Here is a 19,589-nt window from a genome sequence, read left to right as displayed (position 1 = left end):
TGAACAGAGTGCCCCATGGTGGCAGTGGGGTTATGGTATGGGCAGGCATAAGCTACGGACAACAAACACAACTGCATTTTATCAATGGCAATTTGAATGCACAGAGATACCATGACGAGGTCCTGAGGCCCATTGTTGTGCCATTCATCCTCGCCATAACATCATGCATGATAATGCACAACCCCATGTCGCAAGGATCTGTACACAATTCGTGGAAGCTGAAAATGTCCCAGTTCTTCCGTGGCCTGCATACTCACCAGACATGTTACCCATTGACTATGTTTGGGATGCCCTGGATCAACGTGTACGACAGCGTGTTCCAATTCCCGGTTTTGCCCAGAAACTCCGCACAGCTATTGAAGAGGAGTGGGACAGCACAATCAGGGACAGGTCACAATCAACAGCCTGATCAACTCTATTCGAAGGAGATGTGTTGCGCTGCATGAGGCAAATGGTGGTCACACCAGATACTGACATTTTTTTCTGATCCACGCCCCTACCTTTTTTTTAAGGAATCTCTGACTAACAGATGCATATCTGTATTCCAAGTCATGTGAAATCCCTAGATTAGGGACTAATTTCCTTATATGAACTGTAACTCAGTAAAATCTTAGAAATTGTTTCATGTTGCATTTATATTTTTGTTCAGTATATAATCTTGTTTTCTTTAGTGGGGGAGGTGAACATTATTTCCACAGAGGCTAAGCAAATGACCTTGATGAGGGGGAGCAGTGCAGAGGTGGGCTCTGCTTTGCTATGTAAATCTGTCTAAACCCTGTCTAAACCCCCCTGGACACAACAGAGCAGAGTCCATATCCAGGTTGCAGGAACGCTCTAATTTAATCTGTCCTCCCAAAAACAACCTGAACTCCAGGCTGGAGCAGCTAGGGATGGCTGGACATGGGACTCTCATTTCGCACAATCCAAACAAATGAGCGTTTGTGTTGTACTTTCTCCTGCATACGGTTTTGAATGGCCCCTGTGAGGCAACGGTCACTTAAAGAGTGTGTGTGACATGAGGGGTCGAGTGAGGAAGGGGTTAAGCGTGCTAGAGAGTGGAAACAGAAGGGGGGGGGGCTGTTGGAGTTGATAGACTCCAGATGTGTCTGGAAGATAAACTGAAGGAGCGGGGAGTGTTTGTATTGCAAGCTTAACCTAATCGTGGCTCTAGGCGTTTATTGAAACGGCGAGCAAGTCCTCTCCTAAGCTCATTACTAAACAGAATTCCTTATATACCAGTGGTTCTTGAATGCACATGCAGCAAACCTGACATGATTTCAATGGCTTTTTCCTTCACAAGTTCTTGAGGTTTCTCCCTGTTCCCTTCCCCCCACTTCCATTCTCACTCCTTTTCTGCTTTCCTCTTTGCATCTACCGGACGGTCCCACCCCCCCTTTCTCTCACTACTCCTCTCTTCGCTGTAGTCCGCCCACTGGATGCATATTCACACATCGCCCATGATTGCCCTCCTTTTCATTGATATTTTGTATGAACAGCATTGTTTGCCAGTTCGCTGGTAGAGTTGGCCCACTCCCAACCCTAAATGGAGTATTTCCAAACTACTGTATGCAAGCTCGTTGGAAGAGAGATAGAGGAGGTGGCCTTTTGCTGGCTTTGTTTTTGTCTGCTTTTTAAATAAGTTTATGGATTTACTACACTTTCATTATCTTTTTATGGGGTGGGGGGCTTCTGTTCATTTACTGCTGAAAACTATATGAGCTGGCTGGTTTTTAGGACGAATATCTCCATACTGTTATGATAGTTCTACATAGAGGGACAGCTGTTCATGAACAAACAGCAAAATAAACATGAATGGGTTCTACATTGGTGACGTAAAGTGAATTGTGGTCAATTCCTGAGTCTTTCCTGGTTGAAGTTGTGTATAACAGTGTTGCTACCAGGACCTCATGCATACTAATTGCAATCAAAAGAACAGCCAAAGTGGACATCACCTCCTTTTTGTCATCTAGCCCTGTTCCTGCCAGAACTCAGAGTTGGAGTCAGTAAGTACATGGTTCCGGAGTTTTCCTTGGCAGAATGATCTCCAGTACCCCTAACAGCAGACTGTGGAAACATATAATCAACCTAGGAAATGTTACACTTCAAATAAAAGTATAACATGGCTATTTCAGTCCTTTCATACTTTCCCCAACTAGCATGCAGTTGGTACCACAGTTTAAATTAGTGCCAGTCTTGGCCAGAGCTGTGGCCATTTTCCTTCAAGACAGTTCACTCTAGAGCTCTGTGGCATGACATGGTTGAAATTACCCAGTGTTGGAAGAGGCTCCTTCTTAGTTGCACCCAACATCAGATGTGCCCATATGTTCCTTCAGGTGAAGCGCTATTTATCACGAGGATTTTAAATCACCTGGATGTTTTTTAATGGTATTTCTAACTGAGGGTTGTGTGTGTGGCCTATTTTAACTGAATTTTCCAGAGTAATGATTGGCTTGTTTCTAATTTATCATTATTATTAGGTGATTATTGCTATGAAAGAATAGGCTGCATGGAGTGGTTAACAACTGTAGCTCTGGAATGGAGAATCAACCGACAGGGCTAAAGCAAGTGGTTTCCAGATGCACACCAGCTAACGTAGATTAGAGATTCAATCTGAGGGGAACCAGAAAAAAATGGAAGAAAATAATCTGTGGAAGGGGCAGGAAAGCAGGAAATTAGTAGAAAAACAAGACCTCAGCAGATCCTGGTTTCCTGTTTTGGGGGGAAGGCAGGAGTAGGTTTTGGGGGCTGTGTTACAGAGCCCCCATTGTGAGCAAGTGTGTTGAGGAGTGGGGGGGTATCGGGGGCCGTTTCACAGGGCCGATTCTACTCAATGCCGAATCCCTCAATCCCCCATCCCCACCTGCCCCTCCCTACAGGGGAAAAGCAGCTCGTAAAAAAAAGAGAAACTGTAAAAATAAACGAGCAAGGGCCTCTATTCTGGAGACACCAACGAGACAGGAAATGACACACGGCACAAAAATGGTCTCCACTGACCTCTGGTGCCAGTTAACCATTCAGTCCATTTCTCTTTTTTCTCTGTCTCACTCTGCACACCCAAACAAACTCTTGTTTCATACCGTGGTTTTTGATTGTGTGAACTGTGTTGTGCATCGCAGCTAGGTACAGTATAGAACATGGGAAATGGAATGTCCTTTCTCTCTACTTATAAAAAACCCTATCCCTAATTGAGTGAAACAGGAAATTCTTGATTCCAGTCTGGCGATAATAAGTGGCCATTCCCTGGATTCAGTCCTTCTCCCAGCATTCCCCAGGGCTATGGTCTGAACAATGTCAATGGAGCACTCCATCCCCTGCCACTGTGGGCCTGATAATGGAGCACTCCATCCCCTGCCACAGTGGGCCTGATAATGGAGCACTCCATCCCCTGCCACTGTGGGCCTGATAATGGAGCACTCCCTCCCCTGCCACTGTGGGCCTGATAATGGAGCACTCCATCCCCTGCCACTGTGGGCTTGATAATGGAGCACTCCATCCCCTGCCACTCTGGGCCTGATAATGGAGCACTCCATCCCCTGCCACTCTGGGCCTGATAATGGAGCACTCCATCCCCTGCGTGCCTGATAATGGAGCACTCCATCCCCTGCCACTGTGGGCCTGATAATGGAGCACTCCCTCCCCTGCCACTGTTGGCCTGATAATGGAGCACTCCACAGTCTGGAGCGCTATACAGCAGTCAACTTAATTATAACCCTCTTGCTGCCCTGTGAGCACGTCACTCCTCTCTCCTCCTCTCTCCTCCCCTCCTCTCCTTTCCTGCCTGGGCCCCAGGTGCCCCGTCCCGTCCCAGACAGGAATGACTCTTCAGAGCAGCAATAGATGTGCCCCATTGATCGGGAGAATGCTTGGAGAAAAAAATATAGTCTTTAATGGCAGATCCTGGTGTCAGGCCCAGCTGAAGAACACAATGGCTCTTTTTAGACTGGCAGTGGGTTGGATGCTGTCAGGGCCCAATCATATGGGCCACATGTGGTACAGGGGATAAAGCACTGGGCTCAGAGGGATGTTGGTTACAAATCAATTTGAGGAGCAGTTATTTCTTTTGAACAGTAAAAAACGTTTTTAATGCTGTCTGGCCAAGGTACTGCTGCCATACGTCATTTAGAAGTGAGGCTTGTGAATATCACATCAGAAGTTAGATTTTCCATTCATTTCAAATATGTTTGTGCTGCAACTATAAGGGATGATAAGTGGGAGTGGGAGTGGGTGATAGTGGATAAGAGTCAATATAAGGGAGGGAATTTACTACAGAATGTATTGTTTTTGTTGTTGAGATGCCAATGATGAGAACATACCCACCATCAAATGTCAGATTCATAGAGGACATAAGGCTGCAATTCCATGCCATTATGTTTCAAGGTGAAATTCAGTACCTTGAGGATATGCATTTGAAATTCCTTCAGACATTGTGTATGCTGCTCCTCTTCTCTGTTGACAGCTGCTGTCATCAGTGTGAGGGCCAGTGAGTTGTGAAGTCGTAGCCTGGGAGAGTGCTGCCTCAGAGGGCAGAGGGGAGTCATTGCCTGGGTGTGTGGCCTGCATGGGGCTGCATGGAGCTGGGGCTGCTGGCTCTGTTGACTCTGGTGCTCTCCTCCACATTCCCCAGCTCAGTGATAAGAGAGTGTATCGGAGTGCCCAACTGTTGATATTCATAGGCCTAAAGCACACATTGCTCTGCCCCTTTCCGGAGATGTGAATGAAAGGGAGATTGTGGAGAGTACAGATTTGTGGGTGCATATGGAACTTGATTTTATCTCAAGACTTTTGTTGACATATTGGGCATCAGATTCATCTTCTGAGAGGCGACGTGTGCTGAGGCTTAAAGGAAAACTCCACCCAAAAACTATCTGTTGGTATTTCTTTCATTAGTCCATTCTTAACATAGTCCCAAAATGTGTTGCATGTCAGTAATCAAGTTTTCAAGATATATAACTTTCAAAATACATAAATACGCAATGAGGCATTTTGCATCATATGATGCTGTGTTTTAAATGCATCATACCGGCTGTATTTTGTAAATTATATATCTTGAAAACTTGCTTACTGACATACATAAAATATTATCAATGGACTAATGAAACAAATACCAACAGATAGTTTTTGAGTGGAGTTTTTCTTTAAGAGGACCCAAGTACCTGACTGCCTGTGTGTCTGTGTGGTACAGAGTGTGTGTCAATGTGGTACAGAGTGTGTGTCTATGTGGTACAGAGTGTGTGTCTATGTGGTACAGAGCGTGTGTCTATGTGGTACAGAGTGTGTGTCTGTGTGGTACAGAGTGTGTGTCTGTGTGGTGTGTGTGTCTATGTGGTACAGAGTGTGTGTCTGTGTGGTACAGAGTGTGTATCTGTGTGGCACAGAGTGTGTATCTGTGTGGCACAGAGTGTGTGTCTGTGTGGTACAGAGTGTGTGTCTGTGTGGTACAGAGTGTGTGTCTGTGTGGTACAGAGAGTGTGTCTGTGTGGTACAGAGTGTGTATCTGTGTGGTACAGAATGTGTGTCTGTGTGGTACAGATTGTGTGTCTGTGTGGTACAGATTGTGTGTCTGTGTGGTACAGAGTGTGTATCTGTGTGGTACAGAGTGTGTGTGTCTGTGTGGTACAGAGTGTGTATCTGTGTGGTAGAGAATGTGTGTCTGTGTGGTACAGATTGTGTGTCTGTGTGGTACAGATTGTGTGTCTGTGTGGTACAGAGTGTGTATCTGTGTGGTACAGAGTGTGTGTGTCTGTGTGGTACAGAGTGTGTCTGTGTGGTACAGAGTGTGTGTCTGTGTGGTACAGAGTGTGTGTCTGTGTGGTACAGAGTGTGTGTCTGTGTGGTACAGAGTGTGCGCCGACAGAGATGGCCGCCTCGCTTCGCGTTCCTAGGAAACTATGCAGTTTTTTGTTTTTTTACATGTTATTTCTTACATTAGTACCCCAGGTCATCTTAGGTTTCATTACATACAGTCAAGAAGAACTACTGAATATAAGATCAGCGTCAACTCACCATCAGTATGACCAAGAATATGTTTTTCGCGACGCGGATCCTGTGTTCTGCCTTACAAACAGGACAACGGAGTGGATTCCATGCAGCGACCCAAAAAAACGACTCCGAAAAAGAGGGAAACGAGGCGGTCTTCTGGTCAGACTCCGGAGACGGGCACACCGTGCACCACTCCCTAGCATTCTTCTTGCCAATGTCCAGTCTCTTGACAACAAGGTTGATGAAATCCGAGCAAGGGTAGCATTCCAGAGGGACATCAGAGACTGTAACATTCTTTGCTTCACGGAAACATGGCTCACTGGAGAGACGCTATCGAGGCGGTGCAGCCAACGGGTTTCTCCACGCATCGCGCCGACAGAAACATCTTTCTGGTAAGAAGAGGGGCGGGGGCATATGCCTTATGACTAACGAGACATGGTGTGACGAAAGAAACATACAGGAACTCAAATCCTTCTGTTCACCTGATTTAGAATTCCTCACAATCAAATGTAGACCGCATTATCTACCAAGAGAATTCTCTTCGATTATAATCACAGCCATATATATCCCCCCCCCAAGCAGACACATTGATGGCTCTGAACGAACTTTATTTAACTCTCTGCAAACTGGAAACGATTTATCCGGAGGCTGCATTCATTGTAGCTGGGGATTTTAACAAGGCTAATCTGAAAACAAGACTCCCTAATTTTTATCAGCATATCGATTGCGTAACCAGGGGTGGAAAAATCTTGGATCATTGTTACTCTAACTTCCGCGACGCATATAAGGCCCTGCCCCGCCCCCCTTTCGGAAAAGCTGACCACGACTCCATTTTGTTGATCCCTGCCTACAGACAGAAACTAAAACAAGAGGCTCCCACGCTGAGGTCTGTTCAACGCTGGTCTGACCAAGCTGACTCCACACTCCAAGACTGCTTCCATCACGTGGACTGGGAGATGTTTCGTATTGCGTCAGATAACAACATTGACGAATACGCTGATTCGGTGTGCGAGTTCATTAGAACGTGCATTGAAGATGTCGTTCCCATAGCAACGATTAAAACATTCCCTAACCAGAAACTGTGGATTGATGGCAGCATTCGTGTGAAACTGAAAGCGCGAACCACTGCTTTTAATCAGGGCAAGGTGTCTGGTAACATGACTGAATACAAACAGTGCAGCTATTCCCTCCGCAAGGCTATTAAACAAGCTAAGCGTCAGTACAAAGACAAAGTAGAATCTCAATTCAACACACAAGAGGCATGTGGCAGGGTCTACAGTCAATCACGGACTACACGAAGAAATCCAGCCCAGTCACGGACCAGGATGTCTTGCTCCCAGGCAGACTAAATAACTTTTTTGCCCGCTTTGAGGACAATACAGTGCCACTGACACGGCCTGCAATGAAAACAAGCGGTCTCTCCTTCACTGCAGCCGAGGTGAGTAAGACATTTAAACGTGTTAACCCTCGCAAGGCTGCAGGCCCAGACGGCATCCCCAGCCGCGCCCTCAGAGCATGCGCAGACCAGCTGGCCGGTGTGTTTACGGACATATTCAATCAATCCCTATACCAGTCTGCTGTTCCCACATGCTTCAAGAGGCCACCATTGTTCCTGTTCCCAAGAAAGCTAAGGTAACTGAGCTAAACGACTACCGCCCCGTAACACTCACATCCGTCATCATGAAGTGCTTTGAGAGACTAGTCAAGGATCATATCACCTCCACCCTACCTGACACCCTAGACCCACTCCAATTTGCTTACCGCCCAAATAGGTCCACAGACGATGCAATCTCAACCACACTGCACACTGCCCTAACCCATCTGGACAAGAGGAATACCTATGTGAGAATGCTGTTCATCGACTACAGCTCGGCATTCAACACCATAGTACCCTCCAAGCTCGTCATCAAGCTCGAGACCCTGGGTCTCGACCCCGCCCTGTGCAACTGGGTACTGGACTTCCTGACGGGCCGCCCCCAGGTGTTGAGGGTAGGCAACAACATCTCCACCCCGCTGATCCTCAACACTGGGGCCCCACAAGGGTGCGTTCTGAGCCCTCTCCTGTACTCCCTGTTCACCCACGACTGCGTGGCCACGCACGCCTCCAATTCAATCATCAAGTTTGCGGACGACACGACAGTGGTAGGCTTGATTACCAACAACGACGAGACGGCCTACAGGGAGGAGGTGAGGGCCCTCGGGGTGTGGTGTCAGGAAAATAACCTCACACTCAACATCAACAAAACTAAGGAGATGATTGTGGACTTCAGGAAACAGCAGAGGGAACACCCCCCTATCCACATCGATGGAACAGTAGTGGAGAGGGTAGCAAGTTTTAAGTTCCTCAGCATACACATCACAGACAAACTGAATTGGTCCACTCACACAGACAGCATCGTGAAGAAGGCGCAGCAGCGCCTCTTCAACCTCAGGAGGCTGAAGAAATTCGGCTTGTCACCAAAAGCACTCACAAACTTCTACAGATGCACAATCGAGAGCATCCTGGCGGGCTGTATCACCGCCTGGTACGGCAACTGCTCCGCCCTCAACCGTAAGGCTCTCCAGAGGGTAGTGAGGTCTACACAACGCATCACCGGGGGCAAACTACCTGCCCTCCAGGACACCTACACCACCCGATGTTACAGGAAGGCCATAAAGATCATCAAGGACATCAACCACCCGAGCCACTGCCTGTTCACCCCACTATCATCCAGAAGGCGAGGTCAGTACAGGTGCATCAAAGCTGGGACCGAGAGACTGAAAAACAGCTTCTATCTCAAGGCCATCAGACTGTTAAACAGCCACCACTAACATTGAGTGGCTGCTGCCAACACACTGACACTGACACTGACTCAACTCCAGCCACTTTAATAATGGGAATTGATGGGAAATGATGTAAATATATCACTAGCCACTTTAAACAATGCTACCTTATATAATGTTTACATACCCTACATTATTCATCTCATATGCATACGTATATACTGTACTCTATATCATCGACTGCATCCTTATGTAATACATGTATCACTAGCCACTTTAACTATGCCACTTTGTTTACGTACTCATCTCATATGTATATACTGTACTCGATATCAGCTACTGTATCTTGCCTATGCTGCTCTGTACCATCACTCATTCATATATCCTTATGTACATATTCTTTATCCCCTTACACTGTGTATAAGACAGTAGTTTTGGAATTGTTAGTTAGATTACTTGTTGGTTATTACTGCATTGTCGGAACTAGAAGCACAAGCATTTCGCTACACTCGCATTAACATCTGCTAACCATGTGTATGTGACAAATACAATTTGATTTGATTTGATTTGATTTGGTACAGAGTGTGTGTCTTTAGCATGGTAGTGTGTCTATTGTGCCGTATGTAGCACAGAGCTAATATGTCTCTATGGCACAATGTGTGTGTATGTGTGTGTGGTACAGTAAGTGTGTGTCTGAAACACAGTAGTCACCATAAGGGAGGAAGTTGTGGGCAGTTCCCCGTCTTTCATCACGGTGTTAACGAGACCCGGGACACGCCAGGCCGGAAACATTATCATTGTTCTCCCCTCCCTGGTTAAGAGCTCCAGCTAGGCTTCTGACTCTCTCTCTCTTTCTCTCTCGCATGCACGCACACACACACACACACACACACACACACACACACACACACACACACACACACACACACACACACACACACACACACACACACACACACACGTTGTAATTTGCACTCTAATACACTCAGATGTTTTCTCAATGCAAATGATGTCTTGCCCTCTCTCTCTCCATACATGCTGACTACTGTTTGTAGGTCAGCGTTGAAGCACATGCCAAACAGACATGGGAAGTTAACATAGTTCTGTGAACACTTTTTCGGGGGAAAATTCCACATCTGTAAAAAGCAGTGAAGTTGTTGCATCAGTGGGCTGGCATACTGTGCTGAAAGATCTGGTCTGCTCTGTCTAAGGCTGTCTGTCTTACTCCTTTCAGATAGACACATCTGTCTCTGGTCCAATCAGTCACAGCCAGAACAACACTACATGAGACCAGGTCCATTGTTATGTGCTGGCTTAGATCATTCTGATATGAGTAATGACCAAAACACATCCTGACCAATGAAACCCCTGCCTGTATCTCACTTTGTTCTAGCCATACATCATTTCTCTCTCTCTCTCTCTCTCTCTCTCTCTCTCTCTCTCTCTCTCTCTCTCTCTCTCTCTCTCTCTCTCTCTCATTTTCCTGGAATCCATTCTCAGAATTACTCTTCCCTGATTTGGTCAAAATAGCTCATCTCTTGGACGGAGGACAAGAGTGCGAGAGGAGATGTCTGAGGTTTGAGGTGGCTCTCATTTTATGAAATGGTGTGAGGCGGTGTGGTTAGGAAAATAGATCTGAGATAATGCATTGTGGGATAGTGGAACAGAAAGACCCTGAAGGTTCTGGCTACCACAATGGCATGCTGGGAAGGATTGGAATGGGGGGGGTTGATGTCTGGGAGCTTCTGTAAGGAAATCCTTCTCTGTTACTGTTCCTTTGGGAGCAGGCGTTTTTCATGCTGTAGGAACAAGGATCACATTGCCTCCACACGTCAGCTTTGTCCTGCCTGCAACCCTTTTGTCTGATGACCTTCTCCAACATTGCTATTCCCACCTGACCAATAAAGAGCCTCCCTGAGTTTCAGAGGTTAATTCTCCGGCAGGTCTGACTACAGCCGGAGAAGGGCATGTGGCTGAGTGGTTTAACACATGGACATGGCTGGGCAAGGCACGGGAAGAGTGTGCTGTGAAATGTGGTGGGTAGTATGAAATTAGCTCTTCAAAGCCATTCAAAGAAATCAATATTTATGGTTTGGCAGTAGCCAGAGTAACTTTATCGGGGGAAGAGATGCTTTCAAACTATTCGATTCCTGCTATGTTTTCTTTGGTGAAGTTTTTGCATCCTTGCTTGACCCAAGCCCAGGTGGCTGTTGGGGTAAGATTTCCAAACCATCTGAATGCAGATATATCCTTCTGTGTCTGACTGGCGGGGTCATGTTTGGGGCATAGGTATCCACTCCCAGTCATTTAAAAGAAAGCACTGTATTGGGGATCCAGGCTGAATATTGTGTCCAGCTATTCACCGTTCAGATTTACTAACCATTTCTAATGAACCCCTGGTGATTGCCCTACCTGTAGCCTTAGTTTGGGGATGTTATGGGCCAATGTTTCAACTAGTTCTATGCAAGGCCCTAGTTCTCCTCTTTGCCATGCAGTCTAATGTCTGTTTCATTGCCATGCAGTCTAATGTCTTGTGTAAAATATTTATTTCGCTCTCCCCTCAGAGACCTCAGGAGCAACCTCATCAGCACCATCATGCCTGGAGCCTTCCAAAGTTTATCTGCTCTTCGGAAGCTGTAAGTGCTTTTCGCCTCTGTTTTCATTATGTGCGTTGTAAACAGTGATGTTGCATTAAAGAAAATGATTTTAGTTGCCACAGTTTCCCTATTTTATTCGTAAGCAGCACACAGTCATAACGCTTTATGATACAGGTCATACCATATCTTCTCAGTTTTAGTGTCATCATAAAAGCCTGGCTGGCTCAGCTATATGTTGTGGATAACTGTGTTCAGTGTATATGCTGGTCTGTGCTAATCTCTGTGGGGCCTGGGATGACATGTCTGGTGCCCTGCTCTGCCGCCATGGAAACCTCAGGCCCGCGCAGAGGCTCCTCACACATCATTGGATGTGACAGGGCAGCAGTTTGCGACCGCTTGTTGCTCACTCATTGTGTGTTTGGACCATGAGGTCTGGTTACGTCGCGGTCGGCTCCGGTCCTCTGCCCTGCGCCGCATGACTCTTTTCCCCTCCCTGTACTGCTTGTGTTTTCCCTGCAAGGTCTGGGGCTTTTCAAAACAAACAGGGAGAGATAAACACACGCTCTCGGCCGGGTTGTGTCAGGGGGACAGTGGAACAAGGCCCTCTCTGACACTGTCCTTATACCATGCAGACACAGCATGCAGGGGCTACAGAGGGCTTTTGCTCCGTCTTTGGTGATAAGGCTTGACAGGAAGCTTCATGGTCTGTTGATAAGGAACATTCACAAGTCATTAGTGTTGCAAATCCTGCTGTGTTACACTCTGGCTAGCTGTATGAATGGAAATTGTGAAAGATAGGCCTACAGGCCAAGAAAGCCTCTTTGGATAATACTTTGTTATTGTAAACAAATGAAAATAAGAAGCGAAAGTCTATTGGCCAATGTGCTGGAGAAGGCAGTCTTTCCCAATGAAATCACAAAAACAGCATACAGTGTCAAGATAGCCCAATCTGTACTTTCTAAATGATCTTGATAAACCTATAAGCTTAAGAAATGACCATTATTCACCGCTGTGCCCTCACTCTCTGTGTTTTCTCTCCTAGTGACCTGTCCAACAACCGCATCGGCTGCTTGACTCCAGACATGTTCCAGGGACTCACCAACCTCACCAAACTGTAAGCAGGCTAAATGACTGTTCATTAAGCGTGTCACATTGAACACATCCTAGTGTACTATTGTGGGTACTGTACCGAGTACAGTGATTGTGATTGAGCATCTGTCTGTTTTCTGCTGTTAGGAACCTCTCTGGAAACATCTTATCTACCTTGAACTCGGGGGTCTTTCAGGAGCTCCACTCTCTTAAGCAAGTGTGAGTACAGTTCTCTGCTTGTAACAGTCATCACCGTTGTCCCTGTTTGCTCCAGACAGATGTTTGTATAAACTTAGTAAGTGGTATGAAAGAAATCTAGGCAATCTGATCACATTATTCTCCCTATAGGCTTAGTTCAAGCAGTGGATAGCCATTTGTCACATCTGACATGTTGATCCTATAATGTACCATCAGAGAATACTGTAGATATTAACTGATGGGGAACATGTGCCATTAGAGGGAAAGTGCACCCGCTCCTCAGTGTAATCTCCCATGATGTATGGTATTGTAAAACACCCTGCTTTTTCTCACCAGGAACTTCAACTCTGACTTCCTGTCATGTGACTGTGGGCTGCGCTGGGTGCCAGGTTACTTTCCTACCAGTACAGCGTGGCTGGGGGACGAGACAGTCTGTGCCTATCCCAAAAGCCTCCATGGAAAGCCTCTGCGTGGACTGAGGGAAAGTCAGCTGAGCTGTGGTGAGTGTCTGACAGGAAATGTAATGCATATGAATGAGGTGGTTCACCACTATCCCCCCTCAAATAGTATGAAAACTTGAGTATGTGAATGACAGAGTCATTGTTTTCTCATCATGATATTGTTTTTCGATGTCCCATATCTATTAGGTAGGTGTACAGTATGTGAAAAATAACTAGCTGTTAGTGACCATTAAATGAAAAAAGAGGTTCTATTGAAAAGCAAAATATCCTTGTTTTGATATCTCTAATTGTCTGCTGTCTATAGTATTCCTGCAGGATAATCTAGTTCCCTTTGGGGTTATTTCCTTTTCTACTCAGTGGGTTTATTTCCTCTTCTACTCAGTGGGTTTATTTCCTCTTCTACTCAGTGGGTTTATTTCCTCTTCTATTCAGTGGGTTTATTTCCTCTTCTACTCAGTGGGTTTATTTCCTCTTCTACTCAGTGGTGTTATTTCCTCTTCCACTCAGTGGGTTTATTTCCTCTTCTATTCAGTGGGTTTATTTCCTCTTCCACTCAGTGGGTTTATTCCCTCTTCTATTCAGTGGGTTTATTTCCTCTTCTAGTCAATGGGTTTATTTCCTCTTCCACTCAGTGGGTTTATTTCCTCTTCCACTCAGTGGGTTTATTTCCTCTTCTATTCAGTGGGTTTATTTCCTCTTCCACTCAGTGGGTTTATTTCCTCTTCTACTCAGTGGGTTTATTTCCTCTTCTATTCAGTGGGTTTATTTCCTCTTCTATTCAGTGGGTTTATTTCCTCTTCTATTCAGTGGGTTTATTTCCTCTTCTACTCAGTGGGTTTATTTTCTCTTCCACTCAGTTTATTTATTTCCTCTTATACTCAGTGGGTTTATTTCCTCTTCTACTCTGTGGGTTTATTTCCTCTTCCACTCAGTGGGTTTATTTCCTCGTCTACTCAGTGGGTTTGTTTCCTCTTCTACTCAGTGGGTTTATTTCCTCTTCTATTCAGTGGGTTTATTTCCTCTTCCACTCAGTGGGTTTATTTCCTCTTCTATTCAGTGGGTTTATTTCCTCTTCTACTCAGTGGGTTTATTTCCTCTTCTACTCAGTGGGTTTATTTCCTCTTCCACTCAGTTTATTTATTTCCTCTTATACTCAGTGGGTTTATTTCCTCTTCTACTCTGTGGGTTTATTTCCTCTTCTATTCAGTGGGTTTATTTCCTCTTCCACTCAGTGGGTTTATTTCCTCTTCTATTCAGTGGGTTTATTTCCTCTTCTACTCAGTGGGTTTATTTCCTCTTCTATTCAGTGGGTTTATTTCCTCTTCCACTCAGTGGGTTTATTTCCTCTTCTATTCAGTGGGTTTATTTCCTCTTCCACTCAGTTTATTTATTTCCTCTTATACTCAGTGGGTTTATTTCCTCTTCTACTCTGTGGGTTTATTTCCTCTTCCACTCAGTGGGTTTATTTTCTCTTCCACTCAGTGGGTTTATTTCCTCTTCTATTCAGTGGGTTTATTTCCTCTTCCACTCAGTGGGTTTATTTCCTCTTCTACTCAGTGGGTTTGTTTCCTCTTCTACTCAGTGGGTTTATTTCCTCTTCTATTCAGTGGGTTTATTTCCTCTTCCACTCAGTGGGTTTATTTCCTCTTCTACTCAGTGGGTTTATTTCCTCTTCCACTCAGTGGGTTTATTTCCAAGTGCATGTGCCTGTGTTGACAACTCCTCTGCGGTCTGCCTTTATGAACTGGGGCTGTCTGCATCCAATATTCCTAAAAAAACTGACTCATAATGCCTTCCTCATAAGCATTAAGCTGAGGTTGAGTAATGAGAGAGCAGCAGAAATAACCAGAGTGATTTGTTATGGTCTCATCTGCCTTCCCTTCCCCTGACTGTGCTGTGTTACTCTCCTCACTCAGATGGGCCTCTGGAGCTGCACACCCTCTCTCTCCTGCCCTCCCAGCGCCAGGTGGTCTTCAAGGGGGACCGAATGCCCTTCCACTGCACTGCCGCCCTGGTGGACAAAATCACTGCGATGCACTGGCGCCACAACGGCCAGCTGGTGACCTCTGACCCTGAACAGGGCGTCAGTCTGGAGGCCAGCGTGGTGCATGACTGCACCTTCATCACCAGGTAACGTTACAGTACTGAGGGGTCTGCTCCCAGCACTCAAATTTTTCATTTTATTGCGACCCTCAGTTGTTTTATTTTAACTTATTTATTATAAAGGTTTAAGTGAAATATGACACTGTTTGTTTAGTTTCTGCTGACAGGACATGCGGTTTAGTGTGCTGTGCTGTATGTGGTGACGGCAGTGAATGATGTGCTGTCTCTTCGGTGCAGTGAGCTCATCCTGTCCAACGTGCATGTGGAGGCCAGTGGAGAGTGGGAGTGTGTGGTGGCCACTGGGCGGGGCAACACTTCCCGCAGTGTGGAGATAGTGGTGCTGGAGAACAGTGCCTCCTTCTGTCCGGAGGAGAGAGTCACTAACAACCGGGGGGAGTTCAAGTAAGGAAGAAAACAATAATTCCCCTCTCCAGAAACAAAATCCACAATAAAAACAGACTTTCTGATTAAACATGCTTCCTCATTATTTCTGGGTGTGGTTCCTAGGTGGCAGAAGACCCTGGCAGGTATCACCTCCTACCAGTTCTGTCTCCAGCTGCGCTACCCCTCCCTGTCCATGGGGGGTGGTGTGGTGCAGAAGCAGGCATCACGCTACTGTGACCGCTCAGGGAGCTGGGAGGAGGGAGACTATGACAACTGTCTCTACACTAACGACATCACACGGGTCCTACACACCTTCATCCTGGTCAGTGCCAGAGGCTGTGCTTGGGCTGTCCCAAGTTATTTTTGTCCAGTACATATAAAATCAAAGTATGATGCATGTCTTATGTAAATAGCCTGAAAGGTAAATGTGTAAAAAGTAACAAAACATATGAGTTATGTTTTGTTACTAAACAAATAATCATACTATCGCTCCCTCTTTTTCCAGATGCCCATCAATGCCTCTAATGCGGCCACTCTGGCACGTCAGGTGCGTACCTACACTGTGGAGGCATCCGGCTTCACTGACACCATGGACGTGATGTACGTGGCCCAGATGATGGAGAAATTCATGGAATATATCCGACCACTGAGAGAGGTAGGGCGATGAGATCTTTATACCCTCAATGCACGTCTTTGTGGTTTTATGTTGTGTCTTTTGACTGGATTCCCTTGTTACTTTCTGCCCCCTGTGTTTATGTGAATGCCTGTTTTTGTATGTGTCTGACTCTGTCCTCATGTCTTTACATGTGTATGTATGTGTCAGCTGTCAGAGATGCTGGTGGACATGGGCAGTAACCTGATGCAGGTGGATGATCAGATCCTGGCCCATGCCCAGAGAGAGAAGAGAGCCTGTAGCTCCATAGTCCACTCTCTGGAGACCCTGGCCTGGCCCCAGCTACACAGCCATGCCCAGGACCTCTCCATGGTACTGTCAAAGTTGAGCATGTTTTTATGTACTAGAATTTTGATTTAAAGGTTGAATTATAATCAAAGTTGTTTTTTCCCTACAAAGATCTCCAGGAACATTGTGATGGAGGCCCACCTTATCCGTCCGGCCCACTTCACTGGAATGAGCTGCACAGCCTACCAACGCAGGGAGACGTTGTTAGGCAACCTGGGCATGGAGGGGGCAGAGCCCACCCACGAACAGCAGCTCCGCTTCCGCTGCACCACTGGCACCCATAATACCTCCCTAAACAACTTCCCCATGAAGGTGAGCAATGTCTCCGTCTCCCTCACCCAGACCTGAACCTAACCTCACCCACTAACAGGACTGTGGTTGTGTGTCTGTGGTACAATGGCAGACAGTGCATATGGTTGTCATTAGAGGGAACACACCTCAGTTCGTGACCTACTGGAGATGGCATGGAACCGCATTTAGCACAGTCATTTACAACAGCTGACATGAAAGAGGGAGAAAATCCTAAGGTTTTAGACTTTGTAATTTAGTGTTTGAACTTTCTGTTGCCTATTCCATTGAGATAATATGGCCAAATATATTTGAAAGTAGGAAAGTAAAGGATCTCCCTCCCTCCCTCCTTCTAGAATGCTGTAGCCCTGGCCTCTGTGGTTCTTCCTGCCTCTCTGTTCCCCCCGGACGCCCCGTCAGACTGTAAGCTCCAGTTTGTGGCGTTCCGTACAGGGAGGTTCTTCCCTTTCTCTGGGAACTCCAACGGTCCTGGAGAGCACGTCCGCAGACACAGTATCAACAGCCCAGTGGTCTACGTAGGCTTGGGTGAGGGAACTGGCTGTTTGGAGCAGTTATTATACTATTATTACACAATTCATCTCATTCACAGAGACGGGTCAAAACATGTCCATTTTTTAATAATAAAAAAACAGTTGGTGATGGTTATCTCCTCCTTTGTTTGGCAGACGGGTGCAGTCTGTGGAACCACTCGGAGGCTATCCTGGTGTCCCTGCGTCACTTGACCCCAGGCAGCGAGCCGGTGGCGGCCCACTGGAGCTTACAGGCACTGCTGCAGAAGCAGGGGGGGTGGAGCCAGGAGGGCTGCCAACTAGCCTACACGGACTCTGCCACCTCCACCCTGCGCTGCTCTGTGCTCAGCAACTACGCTGTGTTGCAGGTAGGGTATCCTGGGATCACTCACTCTCAGATATACATGGTGGATGTAATGTAATGAGGACTGCCCTGGAAGAATGTTCTCTTCTCACGATCTCAGGATTTTATAACAAGCCCCACAGTGTGGCCGTTGCATTCATATATATATTTTTTCCTAGGAGGTTCCTGACTTCCCCCACTCCCCACCCATGTCAGTGAGGGTGCTCCACCCTGTGGTTTACACCTGTACTGCAATCCTCCTCCTCTGCCTCTTCACCATCATCATCACACACATACTACACCACAGGTACTGTGTGTTTGCACATGCATGCTTTATTATCTGACATAACCCACTATCTTTTTTTCACTGCTAATGTTCATCTTTGTTTTCCTCCTGTAGTTCTATAAATATATCCAGAAAGAGCTGGCACACCTTACTCAATATCTGCTTCCACATCGCTATGACCACAGCTGTGTACACAGGAGGCATCACCCTGACCAGCTACCCAATGGTGTGCCAGGCAGTAAGTACCTCTCCTCTCAGACCCAGCTTATGCTCTCTATGTGTGGCGTGTGACGGCTGACCCGGTGTGATTTGTGTCAGGTGGGCATCGCTCTACACTACTCCTCCTTGTCTACTCTGCTGTGGATCGGTGTCAGCGCCAGAGTCCTCTACAAAGAGTCTGTCTGGAGGATACCACGACAACCAGAGGGAGAGTCTACTGTTCCCCCTACTCAGCGGCCTATGCTCAGGTCAGTGATGTCATCAGGGCGAGACAGAGTCGACTTTTATATGAGAAGGTTGTGAGTCATTGTCAAACAGGTCAGTGGTTGAATTGGGAGCTCATCGTGGGGTGCTATTTTAAATGACTGTATTCATGTGAACAGACACCCAAACTGTGTCATATCAAAGACCACCATTGTGTTTAGAAGCAAGGCTCTTCTGTTTTAGAAAAACTTGGAGGGAAAAACAGTAGACTACTGCCAAGGCACAGAAGAGCGGTAGTGACAGATGCAGAGAGCTGAGCCCAGAGCGGAGGAGGGGAGGAATATACGAGCGAGGGATAACAGAGGTTGAGGAGAATATTGTAAATCTGGCCAGGGTGATGGAGGGGGCGTACTGTCCCCTCATTACTGCGCCACTCCCCTCCTCCCCATGTTCCGTTCTGCCCTAGTGCTCCCTAGCTGTGATCATGCACTGTACTGCTGACCTCTCTGGCTTTCCCAAACCCCTTTGTCGACCACCGCCGCATGTGGTCAGCCCTCCAATGACACCTGGCCCTTTGATAAATCACAACCCCGCTGCAGCCTACTGCCCACTGTTACACTGTATCAGCTAGCTGCCCAACTAACAGCTCAGTTCAGCTCAGGAGATCACAGACAACTAGCCTAGGGATCACTACAGCTGTGTGAAGTGTATGTTTGCTGAAAGAAAAAACAAAGGAGCAAAGACCCTAAATATCATATGGACTACACAGAAACTATTTGTCATACAGTTCTTGGGTTTTGGTTGTTGTTTCCAATATTATAGACTTGTATCTCTCACATGATACTTCACTCCTAAATAAGTTCACTGTTATTCACTGTTACTTCCCTTTTCATACAACTTATTTGATCCATCTAATTTGTGTTTTTCCTGAATACAGGTTCTATCTAATAGCTGGTGGTGTTCCTCTCATCGTATGTGGCATCACAGCAGCTGTCAACGTCAACAACTATGGGGACAACAACCCTTAGTGAGTGCTTCACATTTTACTATTGACCCATTGGCCCTTCACACAGTATATTTTGGTTTAGTGCTTATTCAAGAGCAAAAGTTGACATTTTTATGAGATTTTGAATACATAGAGGTGTCCTTGTTTTGCTATGACCTTACTGACTTTTTTATTGCAT

General features: G+C 46.3%; 1 protein-coding gene across 3 annotated transcripts in view; it reads left to right on the top strand.

Moving 5' to 3' along the window:
- Positions 1-19,589, top strand: part of LOC112248479 (adhesion G protein-coupled receptor A2) — a 60,628-nt gene that overhangs the window by 36,738 nt on the left and 4,301 nt on the right. For all 3 annotated transcript variants that reach the window (XM_024417540.2, XM_042320580.1, XM_024417539.2), the window contains 16 exons: positions 11,307-11,378; positions 12,382-12,453; positions 12,576-12,647; positions 12,963-13,126; positions 15,004-15,217; positions 15,428-15,592; positions 15,698-15,896; positions 16,080-16,229; positions 16,398-16,559; positions 16,647-16,847; positions 17,180-17,369; positions 17,510-17,721; positions 17,876-18,003; positions 18,097-18,220; positions 18,301-18,449; positions 19,343-19,432. In XM_024417540.2, the coding sequence (XP_024273308.1) occupies positions 11,307-11,378; positions 12,382-12,453; positions 12,576-12,647; positions 12,963-13,126; positions 15,004-15,217; positions 15,428-15,592; positions 15,698-15,896; positions 16,080-16,229; positions 16,398-16,559; positions 16,647-16,847; positions 17,180-17,369; positions 17,510-17,721; positions 17,876-18,003; positions 18,097-18,220; positions 18,301-18,449; positions 19,343-19,432 (2,364 nt within the window). The remainder of the gene's footprint in view (positions 1-11,306; positions 11,379-12,381; positions 12,454-12,575; positions 12,648-12,962; positions 13,127-15,003; positions 15,218-15,427; positions 15,593-15,697; positions 15,897-16,079; positions 16,230-16,397; positions 16,560-16,646; positions 16,848-17,179; positions 17,370-17,509; positions 17,722-17,875; positions 18,004-18,096; positions 18,221-18,300; positions 18,450-19,342; positions 19,433-19,589) is intronic.

Source organism: Oncorhynchus tshawytscha, linkage group LG04 (assembly GCF_018296145.1).
Source record: "Oncorhynchus tshawytscha isolate Ot180627B linkage group LG04, Otsh_v2.0, whole genome shotgun sequence".
Classification (NCBI taxonomy): domain Eukaryota; kingdom Metazoa; phylum Chordata; class Actinopteri; order Salmoniformes; family Salmonidae; genus Oncorhynchus; species Oncorhynchus tshawytscha.
The sequence above is the reverse complement of the archived record's forward strand: the minus strand, read 5'-3'. Positions and strand labels throughout refer to the sequence as shown.